At 41.3% G+C, this 13,697-nt stretch overlaps 1 protein-coding gene across 6 annotated transcripts; it reads left to right on the top strand.

The window, feature by feature from the left end:
- Positions 1-564: 564 nt before the first annotated feature.
- Positions 565-11,117, top strand: LOC111886439 (uncharacterized). Of its 6 annotated transcripts, XM_052767299.1 has the most exons (5): positions 565-744; positions 807-1,493; positions 1,574-1,650; positions 2,484-9,754; positions 10,945-11,117. In XM_052767299.1, exon 4 carries the CDS (start codon positions 5,361-5,363, stop codon positions 7,299-7,301), a length of 1,941 nt encoding a protein of 646 aa, XP_052623259.1. In that variant the 5' UTR covers positions 565-744; positions 807-1,493; positions 1,574-1,650; positions 2,484-5,360; the 3' UTR covers positions 7,302-9,754; positions 10,945-11,117. The 6 variants fall into 6 exon arrangements, 4 of the variants coding, with proteins under 4 accessions (XP_052623259.1, XP_052623262.1, XP_052623260.1 ...); XR_002848467.2 differs by lacking the exons at positions 2,484-9,754; positions 10,945-11,117 and adding exons at positions 1,851-1,933; positions 2,018-2,329 and having other exon boundaries at positions 565-1,493; XM_052767302.1 differs by having other exon boundaries at positions 565-1,252; positions 4,181-9,754.
- The last annotated feature ends 2,580 nt before the right edge of the window (positions 11,118-13,697 follow it).

Genomic DNA, 13,697 nt, shown 5'->3' with positions numbered 1-13,697 from the left:
GTAAGTGTCCCTGAGGACGAAGATGATTTAGTGTGTATATGTATGTTTTTGTTTGCTTCTCACATGGTTTTCTTTTCTACATAGCAACCATCGATTTTTAGGAATCAGTCGATTCTCACAGAAAATCAGTTCATGAAAGAAGAAAGCTCAAACGATGGAAAATATTGAATCAATTCGCTAAATGGATTCTACATATCGGGGAGAGAGAGAGAGAGAGAGAGAGAGAGAGAGAGAGAGAGAGAGAGAGAGAGAGAGCCTCGCATATTAAATTTTATTTATTTATTTATTTTTAAAAAAGTAATACAAAACCTCATAAATGGTCCTGGGTAGTGAAATGACAAAAATACCCCTTACTTAACGGCTAAATGGTAACGGAGTGAGCCGGAAGGACGAAATGTTAAAAGTTTTGAAATCACGGGGACCATCTGTGAAGTTTTTTGAACTTAAAGATTAAACTTGATATTTTCAAAAATCACAGTAACCATTTTTGAAGTTTTGTCTGATCAATATTTACTGGCCTCTAGCAATCTATTTAAAAAAACTAATAACACCCATTTCAAATTTACTAGCCTCCTTTTCTTTCTCTTTCCCCTTGTTCGTGTTCTCTCTAAAAAATCAGGGCGAATGTAAGCAACGATTTTTTTTTATGCTAGAGTTTCTTTTGCTCGATTTGAGTTTGGGACAATGTATGTGATACAAATCTTACACACAACGTTTCACCTAAATTTCAAGTTTCAATTATAGGTGAAGTTTTTCTGATTTTAATGATCTTGTGAAGTTTTTCTGATTTGAATGATCTTTTGAAGGTATACACTAAAATATTTCAAGAACTAGAAGCACCGTCGAGGATATGTTGAACCCTATATTCCTTCTCACCGTTTCCGCCTCTTCAATTCCAACGAATCCTTTTAATAGCAACTATATCGACTTAGATCCTTCACATCCATTCATTTCTGAAATCAATTCCAAGCTGTCGTGTCCCTTCATTAAAGAAGGCAAGTGACAAATCTAAGATTTTTTTTTTTTTTTCTTTCTTACCGAATAAAAATCTATGCGAATGTTTTTGTTAACAAGGATAAATAACAAATCATATATCTCTTTGATCTCTCGATTTACTAACCATCGCGCCATGACCAGTGTCCTCTCCTTCTCTATATTGGACACTCCTTCTCTATATTCATAAGAAAAACCCTAGCTCTATTAATGAGAGGAAAGAAAAAGACGAACCCGGATGAAAATCCGGTGGCTGGAGGTTAGTTTTTCATTCTGATCTTTTGTTTTCTTCATTATTCTTGATGTTTTACAAGTTAGTTTTGTATTTTACATATGATCTTTATTGTAGAACCTGTACTTATACTTACTGTCCAGTTTATAGATGCGTAGAAACCATTTGAATAAATGCCTGAAAGAGAATTAAAAAAATAAAAAATAAGAGTTTTCCGGTGGAAGCGCTGCTATCAAGTGGTGATGGTTTGATTATTCCAGTTCGTTAGGTTGGTAGATTACATTTTATTGACTGTAATGACCAATTCTCTTGTCATTTTGCTGCTAAAATGATTTGATAATGCAATAGGATGCTACATCATGGATATACAGATGCTTCTCAAAAGAAGTAACATAGATGCTCCTCTAAAGAAGTAAAGATGAGAGGTGAGAGTATTTATTTTTCTTATCTGCTCTTTCTCTCTTAAAAATCTTGATTTTGATAATTGGGGTTTAATCGCTTTTGTTCAAATTAAGAATTAGGATTGGTTAACTAGATTGGTTTTTATAATATTATTGTTTGAGTATTTATATATAAACTTATTAGTTCAAATAATTGGCCATAATTTTACTGGTTGATTTTTAAGGTATGAAAATGTGATATGGTTGGTGAGCTTTTATGGGTTCTCCAACAACAACTTGGTTTAACTTTCTGACAAACAGTTATTGGGTACGTTCTTAATTAGGATTTAGGAAATCCAACATTCAACTTTCATGTTTTTTCTTTCTTATAACATCCAACAAATATGTACAGGTGGTATGAGGCTCACCGATTGTTTCTATGTTCCTCATGTTGCAATGCTACTTAGGGTACAATTGTCTTTTATGAATGCCATGAAAGCTCGGTTTCTCTCTATTCAACATACACCATTATCTCAGAAAGTTTGCTAGAATTTAAGGAATTATTTAAAATATTTGGAGTTTTTTATTGTTTTGTTTCTCAAAGTAATATGAAAATTGTCCATATAAGGTTTGTATTTGGTCACAACATATTACCATCATATCTTTGTTTATAGCATAATGATTTCAAATATTTGCCTTTTAGAGGTGAGTTTATACATTTCAAGCCCTTTGGTCAAATGAAAGTAACTAGAATTGATAGAAACATGGAAGATGCTTAATGTTCCATGAGCCTCTCATCTTCTCTATTTATTTGTCTAGATAATTACTTTGGATTTTAGATATTTTTATTTATCATTAATTGCATTTAATTGTTTCAGGTCAAAGTGACTATGATTTTTAATTAGGATTGTCCTTATCTGGTATGTATAGATTATTACTTTTCATTTTTCTTCATTCACGCATTAGACAACTAAGTTCTTGTAACATTCGGATTCCCAGGTATAATATTTTATTCCTTTATTATTTTTGGATGTTGAGAAAGGACTCGGCGAGTTGGTGTTTAAACTCGCCGAGTATGGTCGCAAATTCTTATCCGAGTTCATAGTTGGACTCGGCGAGTTCATGAGTGGACTCGGCGAGTCTACGCTGTTTAATGAAACCCTAATTTCCTGGGTTTGGGACCTATTTAAAGGCCCTTAGGGCCGTCATTTGCGGCTACCAAACCCCAGAGAGAAACCCTAAGAGATCTAGAGCGTTTGTGAGGAAGGAGAGGCCATTTGTGATCATTTTGTTGGTGTAATTGCAAGAAGGAGGAAACCAAGGCAAGAGGAGGCTGAAGGAGGTGTGATTCTGGTGATTTCAGAGCTCATAGACTCCATCTTGAGGTATTTTTCGGACCTTCTTCAGATTTGGTGTTGATTCCTAGAGTTAGGGTTTTCTAACCCCTTTAGAGGATGGATTTGTGGAGCAATTGGTCTCTTCTCGAGTTCATGCTTTGGATCTGGACTCAAAGAGGTCCAGAGACCTTAACCCTTGGGGCTTTTTGGAGTTATTTTGGGAGTCATGAACTTAGGATGCTATTTTGGGACTAAATCACCAAGTAAGACCATCTAGATGCTATTTGAGTGTCAAGGTCTGAACTTTACGTGATTATCATGCTTGGGAAGGTCAGATCTATGGATTAATGGAACAGATCTGACCTCAGGAGGTCTATGGAGTTTGTGCATGACATGAACTCGCCGAGTCCAAAGATTAGACTCGGCGAGTAGGGTTAGGGTTTCCCGTAAACCACTCAGTGGGTAGACTTGCCGAGTTGGGGAAATAACTCAGTGATTCAGAGGGGGATTAGAGGGCTGGAGTTCAAGGCGGAACTTGCCGAGTTGTTCTTGAGACTCGGCGAGGTGAGTCGGGGTGGCCCCGCGATTCATGCCAGGGGTGACTCGTCGAGCAAGGGGAGGAACTCGACGTGCCAAGCAGGACTAAAGAATTAGCGCACACGTGTAGACTCGCCGAGTCGCCCAAGTGCACTCGACGAGCCGGGTCAAAGTTTGACCGTTGACTTTTGTTGACTTTTAGGGTTTGGTCAACAATGAAGCCTTTTAGCCAAGAGAGGGGTAAAATGGTCTTTTACCCTTCTGAGGGTGTTAAGAAAGGTTTGAGTATAGTTATATTTATGAGAGTATTTACTTTATGGGATTAGGCGGAGGCTAGATCATATTTCTACCGAGTCAGAGACTTACCGAGACACCTATGTGAGTCTTCTCACTATACGTACCTATAGTGGTATTATATGTTGACCAGAGGGTCTTGTGTGGTATTATGTGCTATGTGTTATATGTATGTTGTATGATGTTAAAGACCGGACCGAAGGGTCCAACGATACAGACCGGGCTGGAGGGCCCAACGAGCTATGACCGGACCAGAGGGTCCAACGAGCTACGGGACTGGAGGGTCCCGCTGGGTCACATCGATCGGAGGGTCGTATTTTAGCCTTGAGTGGCGTATATGTTGTATGCGGTATTTTGGGGAACCCACTAAGCATTTATGCTTACAGTTGCTGTGTTATGTGTTTCAGGTACTAGCGAGGACCGTGGAAAGGTGCCGACGTGACTCGTACACACTAGAGAGAGAGAGAGTTTGATTTATGATATTGGGATATGTTATGTTTCAAAAACTACTATTGGAAATATTGAGAATATTTTAATATGAACTTGGTTGATGAAAAATGAAAATTTTGTTTTGAAAAATACGTTGTTTCAAGTTGGTATCAGAGCCTTGGTTTAAGGGATTCAGATTCATCTTCGGGCGTATCTGAACACAAACTGAGGATTTGAGGAAAATTTTTGACAATGAAGTAAAATTTTTGAAAAGAGTAAAAAGAGTTTTGAGACAAACAGAGTAGAGCCGTGTGTACGATCAGCCAGCGCCCGAACGGTGAATCCCCAAAAGTACCCTTACATTATGTGTTATGAGATATGCTATGTTATATTATGCATGCTAGAGTAGGCTAGGTGTTCATATTAGGACTAGAGTGGCCTAATTTGTGATGCCTTAGCCTAGGAGATTTCTGCTGCTGTGTTGCTTTGAGAGCGAGTAGATAGCAGTTAGGAGCTCATGAGAGTAGAGTACTTGTGATCCAGGATCCAAGGAGGAGGACTTGGGGCGAATGCTGATGTGGTGTGGTCAGTAGTATAGGGCCCGTACTACTGAAGACACCAGATCAGTGGGCATTCCATGTAAGAATCCTTTAGACAATGGAGGACGAGTAGGGTTGCGTCATCGAGTATGAGTATGCTCGATTGAGTCTCTAATATTTATTGTTGTATTTCAGAGGCATCATGGTCACACCTGGGAGCAGTGGTGTCAGCGACGAGGAGATCCGTCGATTGATTCATGAGGAGGTGGCTGCTGCCATCCGGGCTGAGATTCCAGAGATGTTTGGGGACATCAAGACCACACTGATTGAGACCTTTGATGAGCGATATGCAACACTGACTGAGGCTGCGGCAGCTGCAGCTAAGGCTGCTGTGGCTGCTGCCAGACCTCAGGGAGGTGACTCGTTGTTGTTTCGGGAGTTCAGCAACACGAAGCCACCAGAGTTCGATGGGACGCAGGACCCGATTGCTGCAATGAGATGGATCTCTGACATCGAGGGATGTTTTTATACATGTTCTTTTTGTCCAGAGCACTTGAGGGTATAGTTCGCTCTAAACCAGCTCCGTTTGGGAGCGAAAGATTGGTGGAAGTTCGTGACGATGAACTTCACGTTGGCAGAGATTTCTGAAGTGATCTGGGAGAGGTTCACCGCTATGTTCAGAGACGAGTATGTTCCCCCGGTGGAGAGGGAACTATTGATTCAGGAGTTCTTGAGCCTCAAGCAGGGTACTGATTCTGTTGCAGTGATCACCAGGAAGTTTCATGAGAGGGCGATTTTTTGCCCTGAGCAGGTGTCTTCTGAGCAGGCTCGTATGAGCCGTTATCTGAGTGTTCTGAGGAGGGATTTTCAGGAGTTCGTGGCGAACTCGACTTATCGGACATTTGCTGAGCTCCAGGCAAATGCCCGGAAGAGGGAGATTGAGTTGGAGATTCAGGCCAAGGAGGAGGCCAAGTCACAGAGGGTGGATCGGCGACCGACTCAGTCTCAGCCGGAAGCCAAGCGGGCTAGACCCGCTGATTCGAGATCTGGGGGCGCGAAGAGCTGCACTTGTGGGAAGTGCGGCAAGAGTCACGAGGGGTCGTGCAGGGCTGGAGTATGCTACAAGTGCGGGAATGAGGGGCATATCGCGAGGGATTGCCCCAAGGGATTTTCGGTTTTCTTTCATTGCAACCAGACCGGCCATCAGAAGGCCGAGTGCCCTCAGCTATTTCAGGGATCAGCGCAGGGGTCTGCGCCTGCTGCTAGGGTTACCGAGGGTCGTCCAGTGAAGGCCGAGGCTCCAAAGGCTCGTAGGAGAGCTTTCCGGTTGACTGCGGAGGAGGTCCGCGCGGCGCCCGATGCTGTGGATGATACTTTTCTTGTGAGTTATGTGCCTGCTTTGGTATTATTTGACTCGGGTGCGAGTCGGTCGTTTGTTTCCATAGCATTTAGTCAACATATTAGTATCCGTCGAGAGGCGTTGGATCGACCTCTGCGAGTTTCCATAGTTGATGAGCGAGCAGTGTATGCTGCAGATGTGATTCGAGGATGTGTCATTGAGATCTTCGGTGTGGAGTTTCCGATAGATCTGGTTCCGATTGCGATGAGGGATGTGTGTGTTATAGTGGGTATGGATTGGTTGAGCCGATATGGAGCTGTGATAGACTGCGAGCGGCAGTTGGTGACGATACGAGATCCTAGTGGGGGAGTACTTACAGTGTTCGGTGAGGGAACCCGATGTGGATCAGCGTTTTGTTCGGCCGCCAGGGCGAGACAGAGTTTACAACAAGGCTGCAGTGGATTCGTAGCCTATGTGTCAGACACACGAGTGGCCGTTGGGAGGCCAAGTTCGATTGATGAGGTTCCGATAGTGTGCGAGTTTCCGGATGTTTTTCCCGAGGAACTACCGGGTGTGCCTCCCGAGAGGCAAGTGGAGTTCCGTATCGATTTGATTCCGGGAGCAGCTCCTATCGCCAAAGCGCCTTATCGCCTTGCGCCGCCAGAGATGCAGGAGTTATCCTCGCAGCTTCAGGAGCTATTAGGAAAGGGGTTTATTCGACCGAGTAGCTCACCTTGGGGAGTGCCGATCCTTTTTGTCAAGAAGAATGATGGTTCACATCGGATGTGCATTGACTATCGGGAGTTGAACAAGCTAACGGTCAAGAACCGTTATCCGTTGCCAAGGATCGATGATTTGTTCAATCAGTTGCAGGAAGCGTCTTGGTTCTCCAAGATAGACTTGAGGTCGGGTTATCATCAGATGGGGGTTCAGGATGAAGATATCCAGAAGACAGCGTTCAGAACTCGATATGGGCATTATGAGTTCGTGGTGATGCCTTTTGGGCTCACCAATGCGCCCGCTGCGTTTATGGATCTCATGAACAGGGTGTGCAGGCCGATGCTGGATCGGTCGGTGATCGTATTCATTGATGATATCTTGGTGTATTCGAGGTCTAGAGAACAGCACGAGGAGCATTTAAGGGAGATCTTTGGAATTCTGAGATCGGAGAGGCTTTATGCCAAGTTCTCCAAATGTGAGTTCTGGTTACGCGATGTTTAGTTTTTGGGGCATCTCGTCAACCACAATGGGATATTGGTCGATCCGGCCAAGATTGAGGCGGTCATGAGGTGGGAGGTGCCGAGATCACCCACCGAGACCAGGAGCTTTCTGGGTTTCACCGACTATTATCGGAGATTTATTAAGGATTTCTCCTAGATCGTCGTGCCACTCACCAAGTTGACCCGGAAGGGTGATGCATCGATATCCGGATTGGGAGCGGTGCTTATGCAGAGGGGGCATGTGATAACATATGCATCGAGGCAACTTAAGCCTTATGAGTCGTGGTATCCCACTCATGATCTGGAATTGGGAGCGGTAGTGTTCGCCCTCAAGATCTGGCGACACTATCTGTATGGGGTTTGGTGTACGATATACACGGACCACAAGAGCTTGAAGTATTTGATGGACCAGCCCAACCTAAATATGTGCCAGAGGAGGTGGTTGGATGTGGTCAAGGATTATGATTGTGAGATCCTGTACCACCCGGACAAGGCTAATGTTGTAGCCGATGCGCTGATCCGTAGGGCGGAGGGCGTCCCGATGCGAGGTATTTGCTTGAGATTGACAGTGATGACCCCGATGTTGGACGCTATTCGTGGGGCCCAGGCTGAGGTCGTGAGGCCAAAAAGCCAAAAGAGAGAGCGAGTTGTCGGGCTGGTATCGGAATTCGTTACCGATAGCCGGGGGCTCATGACATTTCAGGGTCGGATTTGGGTACCGTCTGTGGGCGGGACGCGTACCATTTTGATGGAAGAGGCTCATCGATCGAAGTTCTCGATCCATCCCGGGGCCACTAAGATGTATTTGGACCTGAAAAGGGAGTATTGGTGGCCCTGTATGAAGAGGGATGTCGCATGGTTTGTAGAGAGATGCTTGACTTGTCTCAGGGTTGAGGCCGAGCATCAGCGTCCACATGGTAAGCTGCAGCCGTTAGAGATTCCCGAGTGGAAATGAGAACAGATTATCATGGATTTCATCACCAAATTGCCAAGGACTGCGAAAGGTGTCGATGCAATTTGGTTGATTGTGGACAAGTTGACAAAGAGCGCTCATTTCCTTGCTATCACTGAGAGTTCTTCCGCGGAGAGGTTGGCAGAGATGTATGTGAGAGAGGTGGTATCGCGGCATGGAGTGCCGATGTCGATTGTCTCAGATCGAGATGTACGTTTCACTTCCAGATTATGGAAGAAGTTTCATGAGGAATTGGGTACGAGACTGCATTTTAGTACCGCATACCACCCACAGACTGACGGGCAGAGTGAGCGGACGATTCAGACGCTTGAGGACATGCTCCGAGCATGTGTGTTGGATTTCGGCGGGAGTTGGGACACGTACTTGCCCTTGGAAGAGTTTTCCTACAACAACAACCATCATTCGATCATTGGTATGCCACCCTTTGAGCTGTTGTATGTGAGGAGGTGTCGGACCCCATTTGCGGGGGAGAAGTGGGGCAGCATGTGATGGGTAGTACCAAGATCGTGCTTCAGACGACAGAGCAGATTCAGCAGGTCAGGCAGAGGTTGTTGACCGCTCAGAGTCGTCAGAAGAGTTATGTGGACAGACGCCGGTCCGAGCTCGAGTTTCAGGTCGGCGACTTCGTACTCCTAAAGGTCTCTCTTTGGAAATGAGTGATTCGATTCAGGAAGAGGGGCAAGTTGGGGCCCTGATATATTGGTCCTTTCAGGGTGATCGCGAGGGTAGGCTGGGTAGCCTACCGTTCGGAGTTACCTGCAGAGTTGGGTTAGATTCATGACACTTTCCACGTGATGCAGCTGTGAAAGTGTAAAGCCGACGAGTCGGCGGTGGTGCCATTAGAAGATATTCAGATGGATGCAAGCCTGAATTATGTTGAGAGACTAGTGGCAATTAGGGATCAGAAGATCAAGGTTTTGAGGAACAACGAGGTGCCTCTGGTGCAGGTCCAGTGGCAGCATCGGAAAGGGTCAGAGTTGACTTGGGAGCCGGAGCGTGAGATTCGGGAGCAGCATCCAGAGTTGTTTGCAGAGTAGGACTTCGAGGGCGAAGTCTAATTCTAGCGGGGGAGAATTGTAACATTCGGATTCCCAGGTATAATATTTTATTCCATTATTATTTTTGGATGTTGAGAAAGGACTCGGCGAGTTGGTGTTTAAACTCGCCGAGTATGGTCGCAAATTCTTATCCGAGTTCATAGTTGGACTCGGCGAGTTCATGAGTGGACTCGGCGAGTCTACGCTGTTTAATGAAACCCTAATTTCCTGGGTTTGGGACCTATTTAAAGGCCCTTAGGGCCGTCATTTGCGGCTACCAAACCCCAGAGAGAAACCCTAAGAGATCTAGAGCGTTTGTGAGGAAGGAGAGGCTATTTGTGATCATTTTGTTGGTGTAATTGCAAGAAGGAGGAAACCAAGGCAAGAGGAGGCTGAAGGAGGTGTGATTCTGGTGATTTCAGAGCTCATAGACTCCATCTTGAGGTACTTTTCGGACCTTCTTCAGATTTGGTGTTGATTCCTAGAGTTAGGGTTTTCTAACCCCTTTAGAGGATGGATTTGTGGAGCAATTGGTCCCTTCTCGAGTTCATGCTTTGGATCTGGACTCAAAGAGGTCCAGAGACCTTAACCCTTGGGGCTTTTTGGAGTTATTTTGGGAGTCATGAACTTAGGATGCTATTTTGGGACTAAATCACCAAGTAAGACCATCTAGATGCTATTTGAGTGTCAAGGTCTGAACTTTACGTGATTATCATGCTTGGGAAGGTCAGATCTATGGATTAATGGAACAGATTTGACCTCAGGAGGTCTATGGAGTTTGTGCATGACATGAACTCGCCGAGTCCAAAGATTAGACTCGGCGAGTAGGGTTAGGGTTTCCCGCAAACCACTCAGTGGGTAGACTTGCCGAGTTGGGGAAATAACTCAGTGATTCAGAGGGGGATTAGAGGGCTGGAGTTCAAGGCGGAACTTGCCGAGTTGTTCTTAAGACTCGGCGAGGTGAGTCGGGGTGGCCCCGCGATTCATGCCAGGGGTGACTCGTCGAGCAAGGGGAGGAACTCGACGTGCCAAGCAGGACTAAAGAATTAGCGCACACGTGTAGACTCGCCGAGTCGCCCAAGTGCACTCGACGAGCCGGGTCAAAGTTTGACCGTTGACTTTTGTTGACTTTTAGGGTTTGGTCAACAATGAGGTCTTTTAGCCAAGAGAGGGGTAAAATGGTCTTTTACCCTTCTGAGGGTGTTAAGAAAGGTTTGAGTATAATTATATTTATGAGAGTATTTACTTTATGGGATTAGGCGGAGGCTAGATCATATTTCTACCGAGTCAGAGACTTACCGAGACACCTAGGTGAGTCTTCTCACTATACGTACCTAAAGTGGTATTATATGTTGACTAGAGGGTCTTGTGTGGTATTATGTGCTATGTGTTATATGTATGTTGTATGATGTTAAAGACCGGACCGAAGGGTCCAACGATACAGACCGGGCTGGAGGGCCCAACGAGCTATGACCGGACCAGAGGGTCCAACGAGCTACGGGACTGGAGGGTCCCGCTGAGTCACATCGACCGGAGGGTCGTATTTTAGCCTTGAGTGGCGTATATGTTGTATGCGGTATTTTGGGGAACCCACTAAGCATTTATGTTTACAGTTGCTGTGTTATGTGTTTCAGGTACTACCGAGGACCGTGGAAAGACGCCGGCGTGACTCGTATACACTAGAGAGAGAGAGAGAGTTTGATTTATGATCTTGGGATATGTTATGTTTCAAAAACTACTGTTGGAAATATTGAGAATATTTTTATATGACCTTGGTTGATGAAAAATGAAAATTTTGTTTTGAAAATTACGTTGTTTCAGTTCTTCTCTTTTGTGGTTGAGAAAATAGTCTTATTAACAAGTCTATGTCTAGCGGAAAACGTGTTATGATCATGGTGGTGTTTAGAAGACACATTTTAATCAAAATGAAAAAAATGCTGACCAAAATGTACATAGCAGTTTATATGATTTAACTGACCATTCGATATAGTTGGCTTTTGAAATGGTGTAAAAGCCAAAAGGCTGAAATGTAATTAGTTTTAACCTTAAAAATGAAAACACCCGTAAAGGTATTGTGTTTATTTGATATCACGATTGCTTTTTTTTTTTTAACGTTAATAATATTTTGAAAATTTGATACTTTGTTAATGAAATGGTAATAAAAACATGATAAAATTGACTAAAACGATTGTCTAAAAATATATTAAAAATTCCCTTAAAATTTACAACTATTTTCTTAAAAACTAATTTGTTTAAGAAACTTCTATGTTAACTTATTCTCAAACTATCATCTCAAATTTACAACAATCGACAAAACTTAAAAAATAAATTTCACCTAAATACAGTGTGCGTTATATAGTAAATGATATTTTGATATTGTAGGCAATCAAAAATGTCTTACCAAAACTTCAACGATGATGATGTGTATATTTCAAATATGGTATAAAATGAAGTGTTGTGTAATTAATATTGTATAGCCAACCAATAAATAATTATATGTAGCTTTTTTTGAGTTTGTCTATGTTAAGTTATTATGATATGATGATTAAAACATCACAAATTGAACTAATTGTTGAATGAAACTAATTGCCGTCCGCCGCTTTGTGCGGGTGACGACTAGTATATATATATATATATATATATATATATATATATATATATATATATATATATATATATATATATATATATATATGATGGTTCAAATAAAAACACTAAATAAAATGAGAACGTGAAAACGATTCTCAACTAATCATTTTCTCTAATTAAGTTATTTTTGGTAATTAATAAAAAACTATAACTAATAATTGGATTAATAATATGTAGGGATAAAATGGTCATTGTATTTTGAGATAATTATGGAAATAATAGAAATTTGTGGGATTTCTAAATTTTCGAAATTTTAAATTTCAGATTATTAATTTTAAATATTTTTTAGAATACTATACTTTTAAATTTCGAGTTATAACTAAATTTCTAGTTAATATTCTTCATGGGATATATTATTTGATTGATTAATACCAATTAACAATGAATATTCACAATAGAATACATACATAAATTCATACTAATTAATAACATAACTAATTCTTTATTGAATAATGATATAAATCAAAATTTGTATATACAAAAGTCGTAAAAAATATTAACATACATACAAAAATAAACTTATACAAAAAATAATATAAACATTCAAATTCAAGGCGAAAATAATGATATAAGTTCTATGTATTCTACCAATATTCTTATGTTTTTGGTCTTGACTATTTTTTTCGCCTTGACTATTTTCTTTCTTTAAGTTCTTTTAACCTGTAAATACAAAAAACAATAAAACAATAAGTTGTATGCAAAAATTCATAACGGAATAACAACAAAAATACTAAGTGTGGAACTTAGGAGAATTCCTGAAACCATTTAAAATCGTATAGAATGTATAGGGTGGAACTTAAAGTGTCGTGTTAACCATCTAAATTAATTGTTGTTGAGCTTCTGTTAGTTTATACTTTCAATAAAATGCTCCAACCATAACCAGTAAGCAAATCATAATCAAAATTCAATTAAGACAAGGATCGAGAAAAAAATTCATAAAATAAAATCAAATCATCAAGGTATCTTACCTTGTCGATGAAAGTGGCTGGGGGAGTTAATCATGGTTTAAGAAAAAATTTGGTCCACGTTTGAAGAAGTAATCGAGAATGAGAACCAAATTCATAAAAGAAAATCAAACCATCAAAGTAACTTACCTTATATAAGTTGATGTGTAATAAACGTAACAGAAGAAGACGAAGACAATTAGAGGACGACAATCGGGATAATAGTGGTGGTTATCAGCGATATGGTTGGCGATGGCTCGTATGTCGGCTGCGAGACTAACGGAGTCACCATGGATTGACGATGGATCGGTGATTCGAGACTCAACGATTGGGAGATCAGAGGTCGGCGGACGCTGAATTGATTTCACGAAAATATAAAGTTCGTTTAGTGATTTGGAGCACAATCCATCCTTTGTTCGTGTATTTTAACTTGGTGGCAAGAGTTTTGAGGTAAAAAACAAAGATAAGAGGGAATTAAGTTCGCGATGACGTTATAAAAGATAGATATAAATTTATCTCCCTAAATTGTTGGGATATTAATAGATTTTGATATTAATTATTAAGTCAATTACCGAATATGCCCTTGATTGTATATATTCATAATTTTATTCTAATATATAGATCAATAAAACTATTGGCTGAGAATTGTTTTTATTTGAACCTACTTCTATATATATATATATATATATATATATATATATATATATATATATATATATATATATATATATATATATATATATATATATCCTAACAATTGTAGGGTTTCCATTAAATAATGTTGTTTTTAGTCC

The sequence above is a fragment of the Lactuca sativa genome, chromosome 9, assembly GCF_002870075.4.
Source record: "Lactuca sativa cultivar Salinas chromosome 9, Lsat_Salinas_v11, whole genome shotgun sequence".
NCBI lineage: Eukaryota > Viridiplantae > Streptophyta > Magnoliopsida > Asterales > Asteraceae > Lactuca > Lactuca sativa.
Note: the sequence above shows the minus strand (reverse complement) of the source record. Positions and strands in the feature narration are given on the sequence as shown.

What these genes read in the sequence shown, in the direction of transcription:
- LOC111886439 (XM_052767299.1), top strand. Translation starts at nt 5,361, where the DNA reads ATGAACTTCACGTTGGCAGAGATTTCTGAAGTGATCTGGGAGAGGTTC.